Here is a 27306-nt window from a genome sequence, read left to right as displayed (position 1 = left end):
ATCCTAAGTGACTAACTACCACTATTAACAACACTTAAGGTCTAATTTACCTAACTAAGACTAACAACAAACGATTAAGGGAGAACAAAAGGGATTGAGCACTTGCAATGCAAGCCAAAGCAGTTCCAGCAACCGTCACAGGCAGAAAGAAGGAACTGAGGGGGCACAGGGCCGGCAGCACCTCATATACCACGGCATGTTTGTGGGGCTCCAGGGCGCACCAAAGCTGGCCCTATGGGTACTGCTAAAGGGAAAAAAGTTCCAGTAACCGTGCACAAAGGCGTGCTCACACCTACCGTGAACCAGACATGAGCAATAACTTGAAAAAGAACTTGCTGTTTCAATTTTTCACCTAAAACTGAATAGGAAGCTGAGAGAGAAGACAGTCCAGATGTAGCAGCCCAACATAAAAAGGAGACTAGTGACATTCTGCATTAGCTGGAACTTCTGAGAGAACTTTAAGGATAAGAACACATTACAGCAAGCCAGGCTGGAGATGACAGACATTGATAACTATTGTTAAGCCCACATCAAAAATCAACCTCTGGTCAAGCCAAGGTGACAAGAAACACTTTGGGCAACCACTGTCAGCTTGTAACAATCCCCTCTTATTTCCACAAGAATACGCCCGACCTAATGATTCAGTTTTTTTCCTTCTTAAAAGATATAGGAAGATTGATTTACACCATAATTACATGGAAAAAAATTAGCTATTACTGTACATGAAGCCAGAACACTGCATTTCATAGCCTTGCGTAAATGCAACATTTCTATAGCTCCATCCATTTCTTTAAATCTAAATTAGTGAAGTTATTCAACAAACCTGTAGTTTATTGCGAGTCTCACATATTCAGCTCTATTATCCAGTGTAATATGGGTATATTTGGAACTCAATTGAATGTCTTGACCACTTGCATTTGGCACTGTGAAAGGAAGGCTCATGGCTTCAAACTCTTCGGAAGTAGCTTCGTTGTCTCGAATGTACATAAGCCCAGGAATAAAATCTTTATCAACCTTTTAAAGGAAAACAAATCCATAAACTAAAACTGAAGTTATTCATTCTTCACCTCTGTGCATTTTTTATATGGCACAGGAATGTTTTTCACAACAGGACAAGATACCCAGTACCAAGTACCCAGATTTAATAACTGACATGAAGACAATCATCCAACTGGCTTTTTAGGTAACAAAGTAGCATGGCACTTTGCATGAAACTTCATTAGTTTCCATGGAACTGTGGTCCAGTTCTCCAGCCCCTCTATGAAAGAAAGGGAAAGGGAAAAGTATCTGCCAAGAAATCAGATTACACTACTGAGACTGGATTTATGGGTGCTCCCATGGACCGTTCTTTTGAGAACAAAGTAATACTGGAAAACTTCACAGAAGCCCTGCTTGACTAGAATATGGATCAATATGTTAAGTGAATTCTAAGAGCAGGAAGCATCAAACAACCTGACACAGATAAGAAAAAAGATAATACATTCCAGGAACAGCAATGATACAAACAATATGAACAAAACATTGTGTCAGTTCAATGCTAGCTGCACCATTAACCCCTCCTGTCTCTGAGTGCACCTCCTCCAGAGGTCAGGCCTACACTGCACTTCACTGGGCCAGAATTGGGAATTCCCCACTCTCAGATTGGTCCTCACATAAAGTACCCTGTGTAAACCATGATTCCTCAGCAGGACTGGCTGGGTTCAAGACTTGCAAGCCTTTCCTGTGACCACCGTGAAAACAGTGATCCAAAACAGCCCTTTCAGAACAAAGTATTGTTTAATCTCAACAGCAGGAATAAAGCAGATTATAAACTAAGGGATATTAACACAAACTGTCTACAAGTTGAACTGTCTAACCTAAAATCTAAGTAGCCCTAGCTTATCACAGGTACCCCAATCTCAGGGTCAGGGGGACAGTTTGCAACTCCTGAAGTCCTCTTGCATTTCTCCCTCTACCACACCTTCGAGCGCAGGTTTTTTTATCTACTCAAAAGTTCTTTGTTTCAGTTTTCCAGCACGAAGGCTCCTTGGGATTACAAGATCAGCCTTTTCCCAGTAGAGCCAAACAGACAGTTAACCACTGTCAGAAGCAAATTTCAGAGGAGCTGACACCGGCATTGTTCTTTAAAAGACTGGTAACTAGATGGCTATCAGAAAGGTTTTCCCACTCCTGTTGCAATTAATTCCCTATAACCACAAAGCAAACATAAAAACAATAAGGCAAACAGAGAGAACATATAATAATCATACAATATTACAGGCGTCTTTGAAGCTTATAAATGAAAGGCAACAGTTTGTTCCTGTTAAAAAAGATTTGACTCAGAAGACAGTTAAGAACCAAGGAAAAAGGTATGAATGAGGTGCTGTGAAGCTGTTAAGCACTGATGTGAGCTGAGATAATATGGCCCTTTTAAAACTCCTCTGCTGACTGCAGTGGGAAAGGAACTGCTCTTGTAACAAGACCCTAATAACAATGCCTACCTTTTATACAGTGCTATTCATCTGTAGATCTCACAGTACTTTTCAAAAGGAGGTCAGTATCATTATCCCCATGTTACAGATGCAGAAACAAACACAGAAAGGGGATGTAACTTGCCCAAGGTCATCCAGAAGGCCAGTGGCAGAGCTTGAAATGTCTCCTGACTCCGAGTCCATTGGACCACACTGCCTCCCATAAAAGCATCTTTAAAATTTTAAATGTTCAAAGCTGTGGAGGTTCCTGCCTGGCCTCCTTCTAGATACATAAATTCGAGTAGAAACATACAGATGTGTACCTCTGGAGATTAGTTTTTACTACAAGAGTAGCAATACAATTAAACCTGCATAAAAGACCATCCTTACTACACAACTTCTTGTCCTAGAAGTCCACCCCAAAGAATCCAGGAGGACTGTGTGCAGAGTTTTAATCCATCTTTATTAGAAAGTCCCCTTTAAGCAACCAGTTTCTCATTTGCTTTTGTGATAGCTTAAAAAAGGTTTCACTGTGTTCTGTAATTCAAACAATTAGTTTAGCTCTTTTCTTAAAACTTCAATTTATTTAAATTTCTAACTACAAGGACAAAACAGACCTTCACATTAGCTCAAAACTAAAAAAGGTTAGTCAAAATGCAACAATAATCTACAGCTGCAGAAAGTCTGTCTTATGTACAGAACTTACGCTAACATCTCTCCCTTTCTGTAAATTAGGCCTAGTCTACACTTAAAATTAAGGAGATGAAGCTACATCATTCAGGGATTTAAAAAAATCCATATCCCTGAGCAACACAGATGATTTAACCCCTAGAGAAAATGCAGCCAGATTGGCAGAAAAATGCCATACCATGGCTACCACACTTCGAGAAAAATCCCTTATGTCAGTGTACACTCCACCGCTATACTACAGGTAATGTTGGGATAGCTACAGCACCATTGCTATGCTGGTATTGTACCCGTAGGGTAGATATGTCCTCAAGATCTATGAGCAAAACTTCGTACTTACCTCACTGAGATCAGCAATTGTTAAGTTCATCCCTGCCAGCTGTTTCCATACTGGTTCTGCCAGATTGAGGCTTAGAGGGCTGCCAGTTCTGATGGCAATTCCGAGCAGCACACCTGGACATGTAAAAATATTTTTTAGATTCTACACACTTTACATGGTCAAAGATTTGGTAAAGTTATTACAGTGCTGCTAAGAAATTTACCTAGGAAACGAAACATGTTCATATGTAAGAGAGACTTGGCAGCAGGGTTTAACAGGAAACAATCTCTATTTGCTCCAGATTCATCTCTTCCATTTGGGGTCACAATGAGAAGTGGGGTAAGCCCATTCTGGAGCTCTTCACACATTTCTGCTATTGATTCACTGTAACCTCCACCACAGTCATCCACAGACTCGCCTTGTGAAAACAAAAAGTTGGTTTAAGCATGTAGATCATTTCAAGAATGTTTCCAATGCAGTCTTGAATTAAATGTATTAATGCTTTTCCTTTGCAATGGATGAATAAAAAAATTGTATTTAAAAGCTACATTGTAAAATTAGTTGATAAAATAATTTAATGCATTTTAAATTTGGGTTAAATAATATAGTTTCCTCCTTGACAGACATGATTATTTTACAACCTTGTATAAGTGTTAAAAACAGCCATAGGTTTTAAAACATCTGTGCACTGTACAGCTGGCATTTAAGCAGTGTTTAATTTGTGCCAGGGCTTAGCCCCGGTACTTCTGGGCTTGCCGCATCAGTTATGAAAGTAAAAAAATTGCTTCAGCCCCAGTACCTCTTATTACAAATTAAGTACTGTGTTTAAGATCTGCTGTAGCACACAAGTATAACAAAAAGAAACAAAACAAATTACTTTGCTTAATCAACATGGCCTTGATTAAGCTTGCAGTTTCAATTAATGCTATTTTAAGTTATATTATGATATATTTTAACTCCTGGTTAAATTGTGTTATATCTTAAAGGTACCATGTATTATTACTGTGTCACCATTGAGCAAATTAAGGAAGCATGAAGATGGGAGGAAAAAGAAAAGATTTAGTGAACATAAGGTTCCTAGAGAATATTTTAAAACATTAGTCTTCAACTTGGATACAGTTCCAAAAATGTCAACATAGCCATACGTTGGAAATGTATTAGCAAAATCCAATCTAATTTACTTTTCACCATTAAAGCAAAGTGAAATGCAAACTGTAGAGTGAGTTTAGTGAAAATCAACTAACCAGGTTCAATTTCAGACTTACATTCAGATTGGAAATCTGGATTTTTTAGGAATATTTGATTTTTAAAGTTCATTTTTTTTAGAATTTAAGATGACTATGATGGAAACATTTCTACTGATACTAGGTTTTACAAAACCTAAACTTGGGGCCTGAATTTCTTGGAAAATGGCCTTTTCACTGCTGAGCATTTTAACCATTTTCTTCCCCCCCCCCCAACCTTCTACTATAATACCTACCCCTGAAAAAGGAATAAAAGAATAAGACTGGGGGAAGTAGGGTTGAGAAAAAAGTAATTCTTACCAACAAACTTTACTTTCCAAACACGATGAGGTAACAGAAGACTGTCTGGACTGAAGGAACTCATTTTAGCACACATCTGACCAAACACTGACTTTGTACCATCAGGACCAGCCAATCCACCTTTACTTCTGGAACGCTTTACCTGACAAGTGAACAAGTGAACACATTATAATGTGGCTGTAAAGCACTGTGTTACATCAGACCATAATTTGCTATCTAAAAAAATTGCTTAGGAGTAGGAATCTCCCTCTCATCCTCTGAAGTGAAGCCTGATGCAAATAATTCATTTAACTTCTCTGCAATGGTCTCGTCTTCCTTGAGTGCTCCTTTAACACCTAGATCATCCAGTAATCATTTGGCAGGCTTCCTACTTCTGATATACTTTAAAAAAATTGTTGTTAGTTTTTGTATCTTTTGCTAGTTACTCCTCATATCCATTTTGGTCTGCCTAATTATACTTTTACTCTTGACTTGCCAGAGATTTATGTTCCTTTGTATTTTCCTCAATATGATTTGACTTCCAAATGAACCCACTTTAAAGCTCAGGCTCCCCATTTCTAGTCTTCAGAAGTACTGTTTTAATTTGAAGGCAGGAGATAGTCTGCATACAAAAATAGAAAAACTGAAGAGATCTACGTTGTGCAACCTCTCCACCGGCCAGTGATTACTAACATTATCACCATTCTTCATGGCTGAGGCCCTTGACTTTTCACATACAAGACTTTACTGAACTACTCTGCAGAACCATTACTAGCCCAGATGTCTCCACACAAATATTCTGTGCACATAGACTTGAGGGTGGGAGTAGACAAGATGCTGTAGTGTAGAATGCCTCACCCAAAAACTCAGTTCACATGTGAGAGTCTGGAATGGAATGAAAGCAGAGAGAGTTTGGTATACTGGTTGTTCCTTTGCACCTTTGTCCTGGATTGACTTGAGTTTATAGGGCAATTATTCTGAGTGACTTCAATAACTTCAAAATTAGAGATGTCAAGATTGCTATGACTGCACATGGTATGATCCCAGGTGGTTTCTAGCTGAAACAGCCGGCCGCATTACTGCCACTGATGTCTTTTGAGTGGGACTGGGGATTTTGGATGGGGCAGGAATGAAGGCAGTTACACCTTTGCTTAGACTGAGCATACCCTCCCTCCAATTGCAACATCAGGGACAACTTTCTTGTCAAAGTCAAGGCCCGACATTAAAGGAGATTAGTGAAACAAAAGTTTACTCCAAATAGATCTGAGGAAGAAATCGGTTCAAAGTTCAATTAACAGAACCCTGTTGATGGCCAAGTAGGCAAAAACCTTCTGCCCTTGCTAATTTATTTTGTGGCTCCTGGACACCTTTTTCTTTGGCTTCAATGTTAAGAAAGTCACTGCGATGCAAAACTGAACGGTGACAGATAAAGCAGTCAGGAATGCAGAGCAGTATTAATGATGAAAAATCTTGTTTGGAGTTTGACCAGCTGCAACAAAGAATTACTTGTAAAAATTTTGCTGTGGCTGAGCAAGATGTGAAAGAGGGTTTTCTTACTGTCACCCTAGCATCAGCAAAGATCTGGTCTGGGTGATGATCAACTTGTCTAATGCAGGATGTCTCCACCCATTTAAACTGTAATTTTACAAAATCAGGAAAAGTTGTCAAGAGATTATGCAGGTAAGAGGCTATTTTCCCAGAATTTTTCTAATGGAGTATGTTGAATAAAATATCAGTACTTTGAGTGGGTTCGAGATACTTTATTGATTGAGTCTGTATATTGATTCTTTCTTATATTTTATCAATTTTTTTAATTACTAAAAAAATTCTATGTTAAAAAATATGAGCCTCTAATAAATTAAGTCATACAAAAAAAGTATGTACACACACGTTTCTCATTGGCTCCCTTAAACGCTCTTGGAATTAATAAATTTTAAGGTGAGATTTTTGGAAACAAAGATGCTTGAAGAATGGCATACAAAGAAAACTACACACATAAAAGAGGTAGCACAGGAAAACCTGAATACTAAAGTGGAACAATATAAACAGGGCTCATGGGTCGTGTAGGCAGAAAGAAATTAAAGCAATGCTGGAGAAGCTGCAACAATCTTCCCTCCCTCCCCCAATATTCTGTATCTACCATATTTTAAATGTGCTGTGCTGTAAATGTTCTCCACAGTGCATATAATTTGCTAATATCTATGAGATTATGCTTGTTGAAAGAATCCAGATTCATCACAGGTGCCACTAATCTGTTTTTGGTCCTGAGCCAAAATGCAATATGTCTATTTGCTAAGATGCCATTCCCCTTAAAGAGATAGCATTTATCACATTTCATACAGGTTCTTCTAAAAGACAGTCTCTCTCACAAAACAAGTCCCTCTCAAACTTCCATTGAATTTGCCTTCCCAAAAATTTGAGAGAGAAAAATCAGACATCTTAAAAAGAGCGTGGAGGTGAAGGTGCAATGATTAATTCACAGTCTCTTATACCAGGGACTTAGATTAAAATGCAATTTAGGAAATAAGGAACATAATTTGGCAATAATCAAATATCATTATTGCCAAACCAATTCACAAGAAACCAAGAAGTTTTTGCTCAGGAAAAAATTAGAAGAGCAAAGTGCAGTTTTGTAAGCAATCCTGACTGAGGCTTGCACACTGCGAGGAGGCTTGCACACTGTAAATACTATTAATACATTTAAATTCATGCACTAAACGAAAATTCTTTCGTATGATTCTAGTATGTTTTCCATGGAGTGGTGATTCAGATTTGGCTTCTAAAAATATAAAGATGCTACTCCAAGTTAGAGTGCCATCAAGGCATTACTGGCTATTATGCCAGCACTCATGGGATGTTCCCTTGCTGACAAAGGGCAAACTATTGAGATCTGTGGGCTGCGTAACCAGGGTGAAATTCTGGCTCCATTGAAATCATATGGGCAAACTCCAAATGACTTCAATCAGGATAGGATTTCACCCCAGGTGTTTTAGCTGTGTGGCCTAGATGCCGGAATAGGGGGTTTGCCTGTGTTTGCAAACCACCCTCTTTAGGCACTCATCTGATAAGCAGCCTGTGGAATCTATTTTAGTGAAAGGACTAGAACAGGGCTGGATCCAGCTCTCATGATTTTTTAAAAATGATTGTTGAAATTTGCACAAACTTTTTCTAGCCTTCTGCAGAGAGAACTTTTAAAATATGAACAGAGTGTAAACTGATATCACATTGCCTAAATCTGCAGAAAGCCTGAAACAATGACTCAGAGGGAGGAACTCCCTGTTCCCTATTAATCTCACTGAAGTGTCAAAGGACAATGATGTCCCACTGCAGGGTCAACTTTATCTATTAAATGATCATTTCAGGAGATGGAACAAGAGAGATTAAGTGTGGGAATTGGGTGTTGCTGAAGGGAAGAAAATGTAATGGGGGGAAAAAAACCAGAGGAGATTCACGAAGAGAAAAGAGAAACAGAAAAGGGGAAAGAGAAAGAAATACAGAAGAAGTGTCACGCTGACAATAAGGGACTGAAGAAATAAATAATAAATAAAAGTGTAGTAATGCCAAACCTTCCACTAACAACTGTGGGAGATTAGGTATGGATTGAGAGGAGTATGAACTCTAATTTATATCCTGAGCCATGGACAATAAGTAAACATGGCCCTTCTTCAAATGAGTTTGATTCTGACTGCATTAGTGAGACCAGTATCGTAATACCAAGCTCAGTTCGGGCTTCCACACTTCAAAAAGGATGCTGAAAAATGATTTAAGGTTTGAAAAACATACCTGATAGGTCAAGCTGCTTTAGTCTCGAACTATTTAGTTTATCCAAAAGAAAGTTAAGAGGTGACTTGATCACAATCTACAAGTACCTATATGGGGAAGAGATTTCTGATAGAAGATGGCTCTTTATCTAGCAGAAAAAGGAACAACTAGAGCCAATGCTGGAAGCTGAAGCTAGAAAAATCAGATAAAAATTTACACCTTATTTCCTAACAGTGAGAGTATTTAACTATTGGAACTTACCTAGTCTACATCACTTGAAGTCTTTAAATCAAGACTAAATCTTTCTAAAAGATCTCAAAACAAAAGTTAAGGGCTTGAAGTAGAAATAACTGGGTGAGGTTCTAAGCTGGTGTTATGCACATCGTCAGACTAGATGATGATAACGGTCCCTTCGAACCATCACATCCATGACACCTCTGGGCTAGAATAATGCTTCTGTTACTGCAGAAGCTACACAAAATAGGACCCTGCAGCTACCAGTTTGTTTCAGATGAAGAATTAAAGGGGTAAAGGATCCAATTTCAACACAGGTTGGAAGGATAAGGGAAAATCCTGTTTTCATTAGCCTACTCCACGACTGAAATAGCAAGAGGCATGAGGAAGTGCACACAAACATCTTAGACACTATTGCCTCAGCTAAGTTATAGATATGAGGAAACTGCACTACGAAAGGGTAATTTAAGAGCACAGAAAGTAAAGGCAAGTAGAAGAAGGAAGCTAAGTTGAAGATGCTCTCAGTCAAACTTCTCAAAAAAATTCAATGCTACAGCACTCTGTTTATATTACATAGCATTATGTCAGGCTAGCTAAATATTTATAGAGAATTTCCTGATGTGATGATGGAGCAGGTGGTGGAATACAGAACAAAGCAGAATATATTTCAGGTCATTAGCAAAAGTATAGGATCATTACAATTTAAAAAAAAACTTTTCACTAATCTAATTCCATAAAAAGTTAGTTTTCCAACTTTCTACACTATGTACCATAACATTAAAGGACAATAAGCAAGAGGACTATATAAGTTTGAATTCTAGTCAGTTCAAGTGGAACAATACTTTACTATTCAATGTTACAGAAAAATCTGCCAAAAAGGCCTTCCTGGCCTAAGGCTTGGCATTACATTTTTCAACATCAATGATGGGGGAAAAAAATCCTCTCATAATAACCACTTCCATCAATGTGACCACATGTGATACCCAAGAAAGGACAAGAGTTTAATATCCTGATCCCTAATTATACTTGAGGGCATTTTAAAATGTACTTCAATCATGTAAAGCAAAAGCAAGATAAACTCATGTGACAACATAGAGGTATACAGACATCAGAACCCGTCCTTTTCTCTTCATATTATCTAACTCCTTGGAATTTCACGAGGTGGTTCACATATGTGCTTGTCACACTGTTAACCATGGGAGACATCTTGATAGTTGTAGACCAGAATAGAAGTTTTGGTTTCCAGATTTTTTTTTCTTTGAACCAACTACAAAGTGTTTAAACCTACTAAAAGAAAGTGCATAACTCTGCATCCTGCAATGCTGCCTTATATTTTTTATTTGGAAACTCTTTGGTGTAAATACAATCCTATTCAACTGCCGGAATTGCAGACAAGGCAGAAAATAACCAACCGAGAAAGTTTAAAGATTAGAGAACTGGGGGCTGTAGACAATGTGGGGAGAATCAGTATGAATAAATGTGAAATCTTACATACAGAGAGAGGAAAACCAGCATTTGCCAACTGGAAGGTGAAGGAGGAAGGATAGGATAGCCAACCACGTATAACAATTAAGCAACCACACAAATGGCCCAAAAAATTACCTTTTTGCCAAGATGTATAAATCTGACTATGCAACAAAGTTAAACAAAATGGCAATTTTCCTCACATTTTATAAACCCTAGTTTGTTATTCTGCTATTTTAGGAGTCTATAGGAGATCAGCACTACGTGGCTGACTGAAGGGTGGTTTATAGCAGAATGATGGGCTAAAGATCTTGAAGGGAGTAGGAGGTGGTAATAGAAAATACAGCTGTCATTCAGGGAGCCTCAATTGTACATGCATAGAGCTCTGCTCCTGCAAGATTAGAGTTTGTCATGGCAGAAGATTTCCTCAGCTGTGCAGCCAGAGCTCCACTCCCAGATGATTTAGGATCTACACATGGATAAGATCTCTCTTCATCTTAGAAATCCCTATCCCTGAATGGCTTCACAACCACCTGCTCCCTCCAAGACGGTGCTCAGGTCCTTCTATCCCTTCCTACCACTTTTCCTCACTTAAGAGCCAAGCAGGTTTCAAATTATTTGATCAGTTGACATTGCTGCATAATTGCCAATCAGCCACAGAAATTAATACAGCTCTGTTGTACACAAGGGGTCACATAATGTAAATCTAACATGCCAGAGGACACAGAGCAACAGACATAAATAAGCAGGCATTTCCAGCACATTCAACCAAGTTTATTTTAATCTCAGTCTCTCTGATATTTTTTGGGTATGTCTACACAGCAACGCAAGCCAAGGGTTAGTGGGACTCAAGTCAGCTGACCTGTGTCAGAGAACCCTGGGCTTGAATGTTTATACTGAATTTTAACCCTAGGTTACGGATTATCTGATGCATGCTCGAACCCAGGGCTCTGGGGTCCACACTGCAGAGCGCAGACCCAAGTCAAAGTAACCCTATGCCTAACGACCCCTTCCACCCTACTTTACACATTAGCCCTACAAACGTATTGCACCATGGAAAAACTCCAAACTATGATGGTATCACATGGATGGGACTCAGGTGCCCATAAAGAGCGTGAATACATAAACTGTATAATTAGCTCCTTTGCTGGTTGCCTCCATAGAATGACGGCAGTTTGAGAAGTCTTTATACCGAGTGACCATCTAATCTGAGGATTGAGCGCACTACCTCTAGCTTGAGTTACATTTGCAGGAAAATGCCCATGTGGTCTTGTTCTGAGGATAATTAGGACGTCAGTCTCCAGGGCGGTCAAACTATTAAAATGAAACTTGGCAATTCTTAATTTTTAAAATGGGAAGTTCAATGAAAGTGTTTTTGTTTGGTTGGGTTCTTATTTATTTTTGTCTGTTTTTATGTTTCAGAGGAAAACCACACATGACACCCCAGCTTGGCTGCTGCCAGCAGGGCAGGCCCTAGACCAAATGGAGCCCCAGGTATGGAGCATCTCTGGGGCCTCCCTCTTCCATTTGTTAAATGAATACTTTTGAATACCTTATTTTTATTGCATTTTATAGCCCATTTCACTACTTTGATGTACGATTTGCATGAAAGCTGTAATACAAGATGATAAACTTGCACGCTAGATCTGTAAATCTGTATTTACTCTTGCCATATATAAGCAAATAAAAAAGTGTTTCCTTTAAGCTTATAAAATAACAAAAACAGCACCCTGAGCCCGGCGTGCCCCAGGCAGTCGCTTCTCCCTAAATCCAAACCTGGCTGCCAGCTGCAGAGCCATGAAGTGCATCATCAGGGCTTGGTGCAGTGTGTTCCAGCACACTTCCCCACCCTCCGGGATCCCTTATCCCTGCCCCACTCCAGGAGGTAGGGATAAGGGATCCCCAGGAGGCTGTGAGGAAGTTTGGGGCTGGCTCCCACTCACCGCTCTTACAATGCACACTGCCTGGGCACCTCTGCACATGCAGTCTCAGGGAGAGCAGGGGGGGCATGGGAGCAAGGGACAGAGAGCAGCATTAGACCAAGTGGCTCCCCTGCAGTTTGCTGCTGTTGCAACCAAAGCCTGGCCTGGAGCGGGAACGGGAGCTGGAATCAGAGCGGCTGTCTGCAGGCTATGCTCTGGAGAAGTTTTAAAGGGCCACAGCCTATGCCCCAATGCAGCCCAAGCTTTGCCTGCATTCCAGGGTCCTGCCAGCACCTCTGGCAGTGAAAGGGGAAGGGGAGGGAGGGACATTGGCAGTGGGCTAGTGGCCACAAAGTACCATTAAAGATTTTTTAAAGTCTACATAATTTTCCTGCATATGAACTACAGTATAAAAAAAGTATCCAAATCTAGTTTAATTGTCGTTATAAAGGACTAGTGCCAGCATGTTTTGCTGCAGCATTTTTTTTAGTGTTATTTGAATGGACATTTAGATCAGTGAGCTTTTGTGTTGGCTTTTTTCCCCCATGCATAATGAACACTAAAAAAAGAAGCAAGAGAAATTACTTAAGATTGAAATATAAACTCTAGTACTAAAAAAATAAAGGGAAAATTTAAAGTAAAAGATTTGACAAGAAAAGGAATCTGTTTCTGTGCTTTTTCATTTACATTAATATGTTTAAAAACAGCATTTTTCTTCTTCATAGTAAGTTTCAAATGTCAAGTCAATGTTCAGTTGTAAACTTTTGAAAGAACTACCATAATGTTTTGTTCAGAGTTACAAACTCCCTCCATTCCTGAGATGTTTGTATCTTTGAGGTTCTACTGTAGTGAAAATTGAAGTGGTGACAGTAAATCTTAATGTTAAGATGCATATGAGTGTGTAACTGTTTATAGTTATAAGGGTTTAAATAACTAACAGAGTTTTAAGCAGTTACCACCAGGGATAACAAGATGGCAGTTACAGGGAGTCAGAGCCATAGAAAACTAAAATGGTGGACTTGGAGTAATTCGACCAATAGCAAACAGGCAGGCTGAGGTGAGATAAAGGTCACCCCAAAACCTGAAGGGAGGGGTCAGTCGAGCATTAAGCAGGTTCTCAATCAGGTCCGGCTTTGATTGACAGCTAATTTAGCAGCTGTGACTCGGTCCATAAGAACAAACCACTCAGGGAAGGCTTAGAGATGATTGCTAGATATGCATGCTAATGATAAGGATTGAGGAAGTAACCAATCAGAACAGGCCAAAAACTGTATATATGGCAGAGAGCTGACAAGCTTGAGTCAGTCAAGATAGGAGCAGGTGGAGATGCAGGAAAGGAAGAATGAAGAGATCGAGATCTAAGAAGAAGAGCTGAAATCACTGAAGAAAAGAAGCAGAGAAGCAAAACAGGGACAGCAGCAGCTCCATGACAGAACAGAAGGACCATTAGACAATCAGAGGGAAAGATGACTGCAGAGAGATAAGAATGACAACCATAGTATAAGGAACAAATAGGACCTATGAGTGTGTATTTCTGAGATAATAAACCTGGGTGCTTGTGTATGTATGTTTTATTATTATGTATATAGTTTTAATGTTTGCTGTCAACATCCTACATATAACTGATCACTACATGTAGAATGTAACCACTTAAAGTTATTTCCAATTGTATGATATTGCAGTATTGGGTACTTTAATGTGCATATCTGTGCTAAAAGAATTTGTGTTTTCTTTTCTTGATAAGATTTATTTATTTATTGTAATCAGGGAATATTGATGAATTCAAGAAAGAATATTTTTTTGTTTTTGAAGATTACTGCCTGAGTCTCAATTCTTCGAGTGGAAGGCTCTATCTGTGTCCTCCCCTAAGGGTCAACTGAGTTAGTCTGTTCCAGGGAGTTTTCCAAAGGTCAGAGGGAAACCCCGATAAAAGCCAGGTAAAGTCCTCTAGGGTGGGTTTTCACCCCCTTTCACCTACCAAAGCAGACAAATTATCAATTGAATCACTGATATAAGCAGGCTATTGTAGGGGTGACTTGAATCTGATTTTGGGGGTAACACAGGAAGCTTTTTGGTCTCTGTTGAAAACCCTGCAGACTCTGATAGTGTGCTCGCAGACTAGCGTTCAGCAGACAATGGATTAATGCTGATCTGAGCTGCTGCTGCTTGCAAAGGGAGGTATGGCTTCTGTTTGCAATAGAGTGCAATAGGCTACACCACAGACTGTCAGCATAGAGAGGACTAAGGAAATTGCCCCAAGGATGTCTGGGATATATACGGAAGACTACTGGGACCCAAGTCAAACTGGGGCCATGTGCACACAGGAAAGCAACTTAACATGGGCTCAGATCCTCCAGCCCTACAGGATCCTGGGACCCTTGGGTTGATGTCTTGGTTAACACAATTGGTGTATGGACACAAGGGGAGTTATGCTTGAGCCTGGACTCACATCGCTGTCAGACCCTCAGTCATTTAACAAAGTTGTGGAATCAAGTCTGGTGGGAGGTAGTCCATGAGAAGATCACTTACTTAAAGAAGCAGTCCTCATAAGAGTGCATGAGCATTATTAATCTCATTCATTTTTACACCATAAACATAAGAGGTAGCTATGCATTACATTCACAGCTTTAGTTACATTACCTGTATTCTGTTGAGTTCTACGACTGGCCCATGCTGACGATCTCTCACCATAGTTGCTTGTACAACCTTCCTGAATGCTGCCTCCTAAAAAATAAAAATACACAATATTATACATAATAGAACAGCGCCAAAATTACAATACAATTCTGAATCTGTGGGCATTTCAGACTTAAACATATGCTTAATTCAACTCATGAGAAGAAAAAATACAATACAGATTTACCACAAAACAAAAGAACCTGCATCTTGCAGTCTTAACCTACAGGAAAATCCTATCATTAACAAGGAATAGATTGCACAAGAAACAGTTATTTAATGTCAAACTGCCTGTGTGTTCTATATTTAGATTTCACCAACCAAGTATCAAGTGTGTATTTCTCAAGCACTATAACAACCTTAACATAGAGTCACAGACAGTCAGTATATCTTGCCACCAAGGCAAGATTGCCTTTGCAATAGATGATCCCTTACACTGAAAGTTACAACAATATTCAGGTTACTCCCAGGCCCAAAGGACCAGTCCACTTACCCCAGGTCAGCTGCACCCTAGATCTCTCACTAAAGGCAACCCTTGTAGCCAATCCTATAACAAACTAACTAAAGCTATATTAACTAGGAAAAAGAAATGAGAGTTATTTACAAGTTAAAGCAGGCAAACACACATACACAAATGAGTTAGTGTCTTAGGTTCCAAAAGGTAATGTAAACTGATGTAATATGTAACATGAAAGCTCTGTATATTCTTTAGGGATAACCCAGGCTAAATAGCTGGTGATCTCTTGCTTAAGAAATCTTCACCCCTGAGAGTTCAAGCAGCGTAGAGATAATTTCTTCCCCCCAGAGTTCAAGCTGATAGGACAAGTGTTTGTTCACGTCTCCCCTTCATGGGTGTGGGGGGAGCAATCAACTAAGTCTTTTGTCCACAATGGCTTTTCCAGTGTCCATGGCCGCCTTTTGCTTGGCAGGAGATAACACCTCTTGAGGTGAACTAGTTTTTCACAATTAATAATGCTTCTCTCTTGACTACGTTCACAGTTTCAGAGCTAATACTTTTATAGATACCAAGGAAACACTTATTACAATATAACATGGGACACAGATATAATGTGAGATTAACATATGCAGCAACTCAGAGGCATTTAAAATCTAAACACTAAACACATTTTTATAAATCTAATGCTCAGTTCTAGAACATTTATATGAAGAGCTGCCTCTTGAGTGGACCAGAGTTCTTCAATATGCACTCCATTCAGGATTGCTCCCCAGCCTATGGTGGATGTTTTTGACAGTAGAGGAGAGGAGGAGGGTAACCCCTGGCAGACATTTTCCAGACTCATCCACCAACTTAATGATGAGGACTTGGGCAGGCACATGAATTGGCATGTCCAGCAGATGTCTGCTTGGATGATATACAGACTTCAACCAGCGTTGCATGTATTGCAGGTGAAGTGTGGATGCCATGTGCCCCAGCAACCTGAGGCACGTCCTGACTTGCCAGATAAGAGCATAGGTGGTGCACAGGGAGAGAATGGAATGGAATCTTGAGACACATAAGCAGTTGCTGTTGCCAAATTAAAAAGGGATGGGTTGGGAAGGTTTTGAACAACTAGAGCTCTGCTCCAAAGGAAGTAGTCAAAATGTGCTGCTTAGATTAATGCAACTGCTGGCGAGAGGTCGCAGAGGTGGAAGACGACGACAGTCTTCATCTAGGGAATTTGTGCCTCTTCCTAGATGGATCGGGGGCTGGCCAGTAATAAGGTTGAGGCCAATACTCTTTTCTTTTAGGGGTAGGCATATAAATCTCTAAATATCTCAAGGCAGGTCTACATGACAAGCGCTACATCGGTGCAGCCGTTATCACATCTGGTGAAGACGCTGTATGCCGATGGGAGAGCGCTCTCCTGTTGGCATAATTACTCCACCTGTGCAATATAGCACCAGTGTGGACTGCGCTTAGGTCACCGTAACTTGTGTCGCTCAGGAGAGTGTCTTTTTCACGTCCCTGAGCAACGTAAGTTAGATCGACTTAAGCGGCTGCGTAGATCTGCCCTCAGGGTTGCACACAAGTCCTTAAGGGAAGGCCTCAGGTTTCCCACTTGGGGGGAGGGGCGGACACTGCACTCCTCAAAAAGATAGTCCTTAATTGTTGTCTGAACTTTCTTAGGGATGCCAGAAGTTTGCAGTCATGAGGTCTTTCATTACTATGGTCACTGCCATGGACCATGTCATGTCTGCAGCATTGAGAGCTGTTTGAATAGATGTTCTGGTGATAAACTGGCCCTTGGCTATGACAGACTTGAACTCCTCCTTGGACTCTTTGGGGGAGTTTATCAGCATATTTTGAGGGAAATTCCAAATAGTCATATTTAGAGAGAACCACCAGGTAAACTCTCATCCTGCAGAATAGCTCTTTCTTCCCAAGCAAGTTGCTGAGATTTTGGTTCTTTGTCTCTGGGATTGGACTTCTATTGTCCCCTCCTGGTCCTCTCATTTGAAGCTGTTACTACCAGGGATCCTGACAAAATCCTACGCACTATAGCGACAGTAAGCCTCCCCCAATGTGGGCGATATGAAGGCTGGTTCTGGACAACAGTTTAGCAGAATCGAATAGCCCCTCGTATTTAGGCAATGTCACTCTACCAGGAACAGCCTGTCAGATGCAGTTGAACGTTCCCTCATAGCCACTCACTAGACTTCCGTGAAAGGACCCAGCCACTGGATCTCCCCAGGTATTTTAAGCATCCAGATCCTGAATGAAAGCCCAGACACAGCCCCCACCTTGGGGTCCCTAGGCACACTTTCAAGTTGCAGACCCTCTTATCAGGCATACAGAGGGCCCATAAATTTACCCTAATTGTGAGTTTAACTATAAGTGAGTGAAAGTTCATAAAATATCACAATAACCTAAAACAAATCTTGATGGAAAAAGATAAAGAGAGACAGAGACTGAATTAGTCCAAACAACAAGCCTACTGATATATCTCAAGGACTGTGTTAAAATTATGTCTGATAAACAAGAGAAAGTGTGCAAACAGAAATCAGTAAACCAAAATTGGTATGTCAGAAATTAGGCCTAATTGGTGGACAAAATAATAAGCGGATAGGCTATTCTGCCCATCATTCTATTTTGGGGTCCTCAGAAAGACTTTTGGGAAAAAGCAAGTCGACTGCAGCACTGGTTAACTGAAAGATGAGAAAAAGGGAAGGAGCAAGCTTCACCATCCTGCATGCCACCATCCCATCTCCTTCATCCTGATCCTAAAAGATGCCCTGACCAGACCAGATCAGAGAGAGGAAGCCAGATGACATCACCACCTTCACCAGCACTGGCTGAATCCTGAACAGCAATCAAGTTGTCCAATTCCACTTGCCACCTGAAATTATAACATGCACCAGAAACTATGATGTATTGTTTATATTGCCCATACATTAGCAGATTCCCAGCTCTATTCTGTTTAAATTTTCTGTGAAGAAAATAATCTACATAATTACAAACAATTACCATAATATAAGTTTTTCTTTGAAAAGTCAAATAAAAAATCCTGATAAATACCTTTCCCTGCGATATCAGGATTCCCCGTAAAGTATCAAACCCAATAGAGGGTCCCTGGCCAGTTTCATCAAGACGTCCTTCAAGATCAAACATGGGAATGCAAGGACAAAAGAGTTCAGAGATGTGATGCAGTAATAACAGTCTGTTTCTCAATGCAATTATTGGTATTTCCTGTAGATGGTTGTACTCCATAGGAACCTATGATAGAACCATCACATTGTTAAGATTAAACACATTTAGTTATTGTATGCTGGATGTGCATGAAACAACTCACAGATTAATAATTTATTAAGTAAAGGAAATATAGGAAGATTTTAATTTTAAAAAAGGAGTCTTTCAAATCCAAAGGGAGAAGTGAAAAATCCACTGAAACAAAGGGGAAAAAAGTCATCAGACTTTCAAAGAACTAGTCGTAAGCTGAGTTTGAATTTCTTTTGACTTTCAAACTAAATTAACAGTGGTACTTGATTGGTAGCTAAAAGACAAATACTATTTCTGCTTAGAATGGTGGAATCCCTCTATTTGAATTTGGGAAGAAGGACAGGAGCAAGACAGGGAGATCTTCACAAAAAAGCAATTGAAGTCTTTATTCAAAGCTAAAACCATGAATTTTGAATTTACTTAGTTATTAAGGAAGGAAAAACAGCTATTGAAAAGTTTTAATAAGTACATTAACTGAATTCAATATCCAACTTTACTAAAGCAAAATCTTACCTGGGTAGGAAGCTTGCCAGCATTAGCAGGTTTACTAGTTGACCACGCTAAAGTATGTGCTGACCCACAGGCAACTCTGTTTATTTTTTTACCCTGAAGTGCTGCAACCAACCGAGGTCTTTGGATAGCATTAGTTGTCCCATCTCCAAGCTGCCCTTCATCATTATCTCCCCATGTATACACTTCACCTAAACCAACACAAACATGTTTACTTCCCTTAAGAGAGAAAAATGAAAATAAAATGTACTTCTTCTGAAGCTGTCTAGGGCAAGGACCATCTTTTTGTTCTCTGTTCTACAACAGCTAAGACCCTGCTCCACAACTAGGGCTTCTAGCAACTACAAACAAAATATTATTATTAGTTATGTCCATGAAGGAAATACCACTCAATCAGAACTGAGACCCAATTATGCTAGCTGCTGCACAAGCACATATATATATATAGACATGTTCACTGCCCAAACAGTTTACACACTCATTTAAGAGGACACAAACCAAGTATCTAAAACACAAGGAGGAAACTGGGAAGCAGGACACGAGTTACAGTGATAGAACACCACTTGCTCTCTGTATTTCATGGTTCCATGGCAAACCAGACTGATGAAATAAAGGAAAGCTTAGCCACTGTGCATGCCTATTTTGTAATATTTCACCAGCACCCATAAAAATACCTAGCCATTTTTGTAAAAGTACTAATTAAATGCAGAAACAAATGTACTGGAAGGAACATTCAATTAAATACTAAAATGAACGCAAGCTGCTCTGTAAGAAGCAATGACTGTTTGCTTCCAAACCTCATTTACCAAATCTCTCAGCATGTTCAAAAGATGTCCTAGGTAATAGAAAAGCTTAGTGCACTCATTTAAAGCTCAACAAATTTGTAATTATTTTTAAAGCTATATGTTTTTCTTTTGAGCATCTCAAATATTTCATGAAGTTTTACTCGTATTTTTTCCAGTTAAATGACTGAAAACCTTGAAAGTTTGTGCATGACCTTTTAGATCACCAACACAAACCAAGATTTGTTGCTCGTGAAGTATGCAAACAGATGTCTCCTCATGCGAATATGTCAATGCACAAAAGGAGGGCAGGTTGTGATGCTGATCCAACACATTTCAGACTTTAAAAAAATGTTTATTTTTTCAAATAAAGTTGATTAAGAATTACTAAAAATATTTGGTCTCTATACCGTCTTCAGTGCAGCATACACAGTGCAAAGAGCCAGTAGCTATTGCGATGACCTTCTTTCCTTGCAGGCCTTGTACTTGTCTAGGTCTTCTCACATGGTCATCAGATCCATGGCCTAATCGATGATAATCTCCTTTGCCCCTGCACACAGATAAAATGACTAGTACAAACATTTTTCCCAACCTCAAATTTATAAATTTTCATATTTGTACACTTTCACTCATAAAAATCATAACACTGTCTTCCAGTACAATTGGACAGCTTCAAAAGCTGACCTGATTGTTAGTAAACTGGGGACTAAGGACCAATTTGTATTCAGTCACCATTATACTACTTAGTGTTTTATACTGAGATTTACAAATATAGGCCAAATGTGTATCACCATGAACACTTCTTTCCACACAGACTACTAAATATCTAATAAGTTTGATTATTAGACACCCTACAACTCTGCCTCCACATACGTCAAATGTGAGGCAGTGAGAGGGAAATCCTCATATTGTCCTTTGTTCCTATTGTATTGACGTGGTTTTGCTGACAACCACAGAAGTTTATACTTTTCTGTGTGTGTATATATATATATATATATATATATATATGTAATATACATAGTCAATTGGATATCACCATAACATACGCAAACTGCTATACAACTCTGACCAACTCTCCTGCATTGTATCCACTAACACATTATTGCAGCGCTAACATTCGAACACCTTAAGCAAGTTTCAAATGGTCATTTTTAATGGAGCTGGAGGGTGATGTCAGACTGACGATAAGAAGAAAATCTATTATCTCCCCAAGTTTGGCATTTCCTTCCTAAGTCATACTTGCAACAGTTCCGCGATTACAAATGTTCAATCCTGGATCAATGGAAAATATAAGATCCAGTACCTTATGACCCATCAAATCTACAAACCAACTTTATACATTTTGAAAGCCAGGAATATCCTTTCCAGTTGTCCAAGACATCTATTTTTTACTTTGATAACTCAAAATACATGAACCTTAAAACTTGTAGGAAGATTCCAAATTATGAAGATTTAAACAATGAACTAAAAATGCCTAATGAATTGTGAAATGTAAACCTCGTTGACCACAATTCATGATCAGTTTTTAACAAATGTCTAATGCTATCATCTTTAATTACCCACATCTTCTCACAATCCACATGACCATTAAGGGGTATGTTTTTACTAATCAACTACGAACGTCTCCCAGTGGACGTTGCCTGGAATGTATATACTGTGCTTAGGTTCTTCAAAGCAAGACATTCATCCCTTTCACTCAAACAGATATGCAATAAGATCATCAAGGAGAACTTATTCTCGAGAGAGGGTATGATGTATTTCATGGAACTGTAGGAACTTAAGGATCTATGAGGCTGAAGGAAATATCCACAGTTGCCAAATCACCTTACCAAGTGCATACAGTGTAATCATGTTCAGATGCATAGTACATTGAGGGCTGTTAAGAGGACTGTGATCAATTTGTTCTCCCTGTCTATTGAAGGTAGGACAAGAATGGGCTTAATCTGCAGCAAGGGCGATTTAGATTAGATAATAAAAAAGACTTAGCTATAATGGTAGGCTTCTAAGGGAGATTGTGAAATCCCCATCATTGGAAGTTTTTAAAAACAGGCTGGATAAACAGTTATTATGGATGGTCAAGGTTTACTTGGTCCTGCCTCAGCGCAGGGGCGGGACTTGACTGCTATGATTCTATGTGTGCAAGTTTCTGTATAAAATAAATCACCACAGCTATAATCCTTCACAAATGTAATTCAAATCACTTATGTGCAGCTGTTCAGCCACTTTAAAGTGTAACTTAACAGGCATCTTAATGTAAAACCAAATTTGACTATTTAAAGGTATTTTAACCAATAATATAGCAGACATATCCAGAAAATGTACAAAGAGACAAACAAGAGCAGGAAGGAAGAAGAGGAGAGGAGGGTGACTTCCTCCAAATTTCAGAATCCTACTGCTAATTATTTATATTTATTTATTATTATGGCAGAATCAAAGGAGGAAGCAATAAAGATAAGCAAGGGCGAGATGAGTACAGAGAAGCTACTTTTAAAGGGAAGGAAGAATCCAAGTGGGAGAATGCAGACAAGCAATAATTATGCCTGTCATAGGCCAAGATACAATTAATTTACCTTAAAAATGGATATTTATTGCAAATTCAAAATACATACCAAGTATACACTGCTCCGGACTTGGTAAGGGCCACAGAGAATTGTGAGCCACATTCCACTTTAACCACTCCAAGGCCTGTGAGGGAATCAATCTGGGAAAAGAGGATTAAATGCAACTAGATTGACTGAGACAAGGTGGGTGAGGTACAGCAATATCTTTTAATGGGCCAAATTATTTTGGCAAAGGAGACAGGCATTCAAGCTGCACAGAGTTCTTCTTCAGGTGTGGGAAACGCAATCAGAGTGTCACAGTCAAATACAAGGTGGGACAAATTGATGGAAAAAGCCTTTCTGCAGTCTACAGCTTTGTATGCGTACCTTTAACTGAAATCAGGGCATATGCTGTTCAGAAGACATATTTTGCAAAATTTTTCCTTTTTTCAGTTTTTAAGTTTTGTTTAAAATTAGAGAGTTAAACTTTAAAATTTAAAAAAGCCCAGATCAGGGAAATGGATACAATTTTATATAGTATGCTCTGCCTTCTCCTCTCCACAGTCTAGGGGATAAAAGGTGTTTAAACATATGAATAACACCACTACTATCATATAGCAATATTATTCATGCTATCAAATATTTTCCTGGTCTTCAACTCTTAATATTTTGAGACGTTACAAGTTAACTATACATTCATATGTAGAAACCTACATTAAAATGGGATGTTGAGCTTTATAAATTTTTGTCCCTTTTAGGAATGGAGTCATCACACTTACTGGTACCATTTCCTTAAATTTATATATGTGCCTTTGGAGATTTGTCAGAAGATTCTGCTGGTTTGAAAGATTCTCTGAATTTAAAATTAGGAATATTACAGGAATCAATGCTCAAAGAGAAAGAATAACTAAGTGCAACCCTTGTAAATCAGGCATACAAGCACAAGGCATTATTATAGTCAGCGTTCCTAACTGAGCTGTCACCGCCATGAAAATCCTGATCTCCCAAGACAAGTGGAATCTTGTACAGGATTGGGAACATTGTTTAAACTGATGTAAAATGTAAATACCTTCATTGGTACTTTACAGCCATCGCTCCCCCCTCTCCCAAGTTTTCCATAATCTCCATCACCCCATGACCAGACGGTATCATCATCAGTAAGGCACAATGTCTGTGCATCTCCACTACCACAGGCTATGTCAATCACACGATAGCCCTGCAACGCTTCCACCTGAAAGACAGTCACCGTTTTTTTTGTTTACAATAAAAAGTCTTAAATTTTTAATTTCAAACAGTAAGTCAAATAAAAACAGTCAGCTTGCATGGGCTCTTTACTGAGAATTGAGGATGTGATAGCAGCTCAGGATTACATCAATGAACGAAGGCATGGGCAGTCAATAAGAGTTTAGTATTTTCAACCCAACAAAAAGATGACTAACAATTTAAAGTATGTATTTTATGGGCATCAGCTACTGGTGCATGCTTAGCATTTATTTGTTCCTCTGCTGCAATGCAGTTCCTTTACCTGTGCTTGCTTGCAAAGTTTTGTAGCTGCATTTTATTTCACTTTATTTTAATACACTCCCATCTCTTAAAATAAAAATGGTAAGTTCATTTACATTTTCTCTAAACCGGCAGTGACATTTATACCTTTATTCTTTATACGTAGAAATTTTAAAAAATGCAAAAAATATTTAAGAGGCATTTCAAACTGCTTGTGATTAATGCTGATAATATCTTCTCACCAGTTTGGGTTTTAGCTGATCCTCACTATCTCCATGCCCAAGGCGTCCATATCTCCCCTTTCCCCATGTATAAAGATCCCCTGCTGCAGTAATACATGCACTGTGTGCTCCACCGGCAGCGATGTCAACCACTTCTATCCCCCGCAAAGATTCAATTACACGAGGACGATCACAAGGACTAAAACAGAATAGTTTAAATAGACAAATTTTAGAATGAAATGCTTAGTTTAAGTAATAAACATAACTAGCAAATCTCTCAGGATTCTTTTTTGCTTATTTTGAAATAATACTTGTGTGTGTCCATTTTCCTAAAGAATATAAGTACAAAAAAAAATCATTCCGAATAATCATATTAGTATAGATTCACACAGGCTAGAAGTATTTTACCAACATATTTTATCAATGAGTTTCCATGTGCATAATTATGAATCATGAGCATATAGTCACTTACTGTGCAAGCATTCTGTTAACATTTTCGTTTTGATTGTGAAGTACCACAAAAACCTCAGTACCATTCAGACTCCTTTGTGTCATTTCAGCTAATTTGTCCTACTACAATACCCAGATAAAACCAATACAGTAATAATGGCTTCATTAAAATGAAGTCAAAACATTTATCTTGAAAAATGAATCAATACTGACTAAAAATATAATTTAACATATTGTGATGAATTTGTTAGTGTAAAATGTACTACTGTCTCCTACTAGATGGAATCAGAACTGCAGAACTCTATGTCATAAGCCCTGGGCCCCTACCAGCTAATGAAGTTTCTCCTTCAGCTCAGGCAGTATGGGGTTTGTGCTTTTGGAGTGGGAGAATCTTAGTGTTAATCCCTATAATGCCATGAAGTTCCAAATATCCAGAATGTGCAACCTACTGAAAGCCATCAGTCTCAGGCAGCCATGGATTTGTTACAATATATAGGCTATAACGAAAACCAGAATTTAACTGACTCCTTTTTTCCCTAAAAATATTTCATTAAGTATTGTATTGGTTGTTTTAGTTTAAAAAAAGTCAATTCTTGTGTTATGAAAAGCTAGGACTTTAATCTACCTGTAATTAGGTAATATTTGTATAATGCTTCACCTATATAAATCCTGTTAATACATATGCATCAACATCTCCTTAAGGAAGATTTTCAAAATGTTACCTTCTGTTTCCATGGCCCAATTTACCATCTTCTGCCTCACCCCAGGAGTAAACTTCTCCTTCTGAAGACAATGCCAAACAGTGCTTTCCTCCTGAGTTCACAGCAACTTTCTTTATGAACACATGCTGAATGGATTCCAGTAATGTTGGAGTGGAAACTGACTCAGTCCCTCCAATTCCAAGCCTGCCACCAGCACCATATCCAGTAGCATAAAGCTTCAATGAATGAATAAAAAAAGTAATTTTTATATTGTTAACTTCCTTCATAGGAACATTCACTTCAACTACATGATACACGCCACACAATTAATCAGATTCTAATATTCATTGCTTCCTTAACACCACAAAGGATGGAAATATTCTTTGGACAACTGAATTTTCTTTCCTGGAAAGTTCAGGATCTACGTACTTAGAGCAAGTGTCTTACTTTTTCAAAACTCAAATGGCTTTGTTTTTACCCTTGGTATCAGCAAGCTGCATCAGTACATAAGCTAAACTTCTCTTATGGAAAGAAGAGGGAACTTCCAAGTGACTTAGTTTTGAGCAGCTGTTCTGTATTCTTAGAAGCTTTTTCCCATGGACCATTTTAAAATAATGTTTTAGTCCAAACTCTGTAGGCGTGCTAAGCAGCACTGACATTGAGGCTTTTATGGTCCAAGAGGTTTAACAATGTCTATGCATGCCCCAACATTTTAAGAGTCAGTTACATGCATTTACAAGGTAGAAAATAATTTTCTAAATTACCTTAAAAAATTCAGTTCACACAAACTAGATTTAAGTAAAGAAAAAAATTAAGACAGACATTCTGACAACTAAATCTTCCCATTCTGTCTATATTTAATGAATCCGACTGGAGTAGTGTGATACTGAATGTCTATGGGATATTGTCTTACAACAGAAAGTGTTAAGCCCACAATTTCAACCTCAGCTTTCCATTTCCTTGTTTTTAATTACAACACACAAATTAGATAGAAAAAGGCTTAAATTACTTTCCCTCATTAAGAGTTTAAACTCTTCAAATATCTGCAGACATTCCCAACTGCCCCCACAACCATAGCTGTCATTTAGTTTATCTACATATTCGGTATTTCAGACTGCTATTGAAAAATTCTGCATTGCATTTATACAGGGCTTTACATTTTCAAAGCTCCTAATACTATTACCGCCTATCATAAAGCTCCTATTGATTTTTGTTGTTTCTGAACATCCTCCAATTTACCTACATACCTACCAACCAACCAGCAGGGTACTTGAAATATTCAGAAGAGACTAACACCTGCGCTTCCTCACACCAGGAGTGAAAATCTGGTCTCAGTCAAGTCAACAGGAGTTCATCATTGACTGCAATGAGCCCAGGAGTTCACCCTCTGATTTAGGGTGCTTACACAAAGAGATCAAGGGGCAATGGGCTTTGTTTGCTGTCATAATGAAAGTGTCAACCACCAACAACAGGTCTCTTTCAACGTAACTGTTTTCAGGGTTCCCACCTTCCCTGGAATATTTTATATTCAGTTGCCTTTTTCCAAAATGAATATTGTAAGCACTGCACACATTTTACCCTCTGTAGATGTCTATTTCTGTGTTTCCACTGAAGAAGACAGTGCCTCTCAACGTAGTGTCATTTAGCAATTTCATTAACTTGTAACTGACCCCTCTTAAAGATCATTAATGAAGGTAATTGTAAATAAATCCTGGTGTTATGCCAATCATTATGGCATTTCACTGGACAAATGTAATGTGACAGAAGCTCAAACTCAAACTCTTGATCAACAATTCTACAAACATGAAGCACATCAGCATTTTCATCAAGCAGAGTAGACATTC

General features: G+C 38.8%; 1 protein-coding gene across 8 annotated transcripts in view; it reads right to left on the bottom strand.

Annotated features, from left to right (window-relative positions):
* The window catches only part of HERC2 (HECT and RLD domain containing E3 ubiquitin protein ligase 2), a 216296-nt gene that overhangs the window by 9082 nt on the left and 179908 nt on the right, over positions 1-27306 (bottom strand). For all 8 annotated transcript variants that reach the window (XM_067559971.1, XM_067559974.1, XM_067559977.1 and 5 more), the window contains 12 exons: positions 25484-25698; positions 24333-24510; positions 23657-23818; positions 22657-22748; positions 20458-20597; positions 19269-19456; positions 18555-18752; positions 15002-15085; positions 5001-5142; positions 3680-3874; positions 3478-3590; positions 824-1014 (listed from right to left, as the gene is read on the bottom strand). In XM_067559971.1, the coding sequence (XP_067416072.1) occupies positions 824-1014; positions 3478-3590; positions 3680-3874; positions 5001-5142; positions 15002-15085; positions 18555-18752; positions 19269-19456; positions 20458-20597; positions 22657-22748; positions 23657-23818; positions 24333-24510; positions 25484-25698 (1898 nt within the window). The remainder of the gene's footprint in view (positions 1-823; positions 1015-3477; positions 3591-3679; positions 3875-5000; positions 5143-15001; positions 15086-18554; positions 18753-19268; positions 19457-20457; positions 20598-22656; positions 22749-23656; positions 23819-24332; positions 24511-25483; positions 25699-27306) is intronic.

Source organism: Emydura macquarii, unplaced genomic scaffold, assembly GCF_026122565.2.
Source record: "Emydura macquarii macquarii isolate MOO-44397 ecotype Brisbane River unplaced genomic scaffold, CSIRO-AGI_Emac_v2 contig_2207, whole genome shotgun sequence".
Classification (NCBI taxonomy): Eukaryota; Metazoa; Chordata; order Testudines; family Chelidae; genus Emydura; species Emydura macquarii.
The sequence above is the reverse complement of the archived record's forward strand: the minus strand, read 5'-3'. Positions and strand labels throughout refer to the sequence as shown.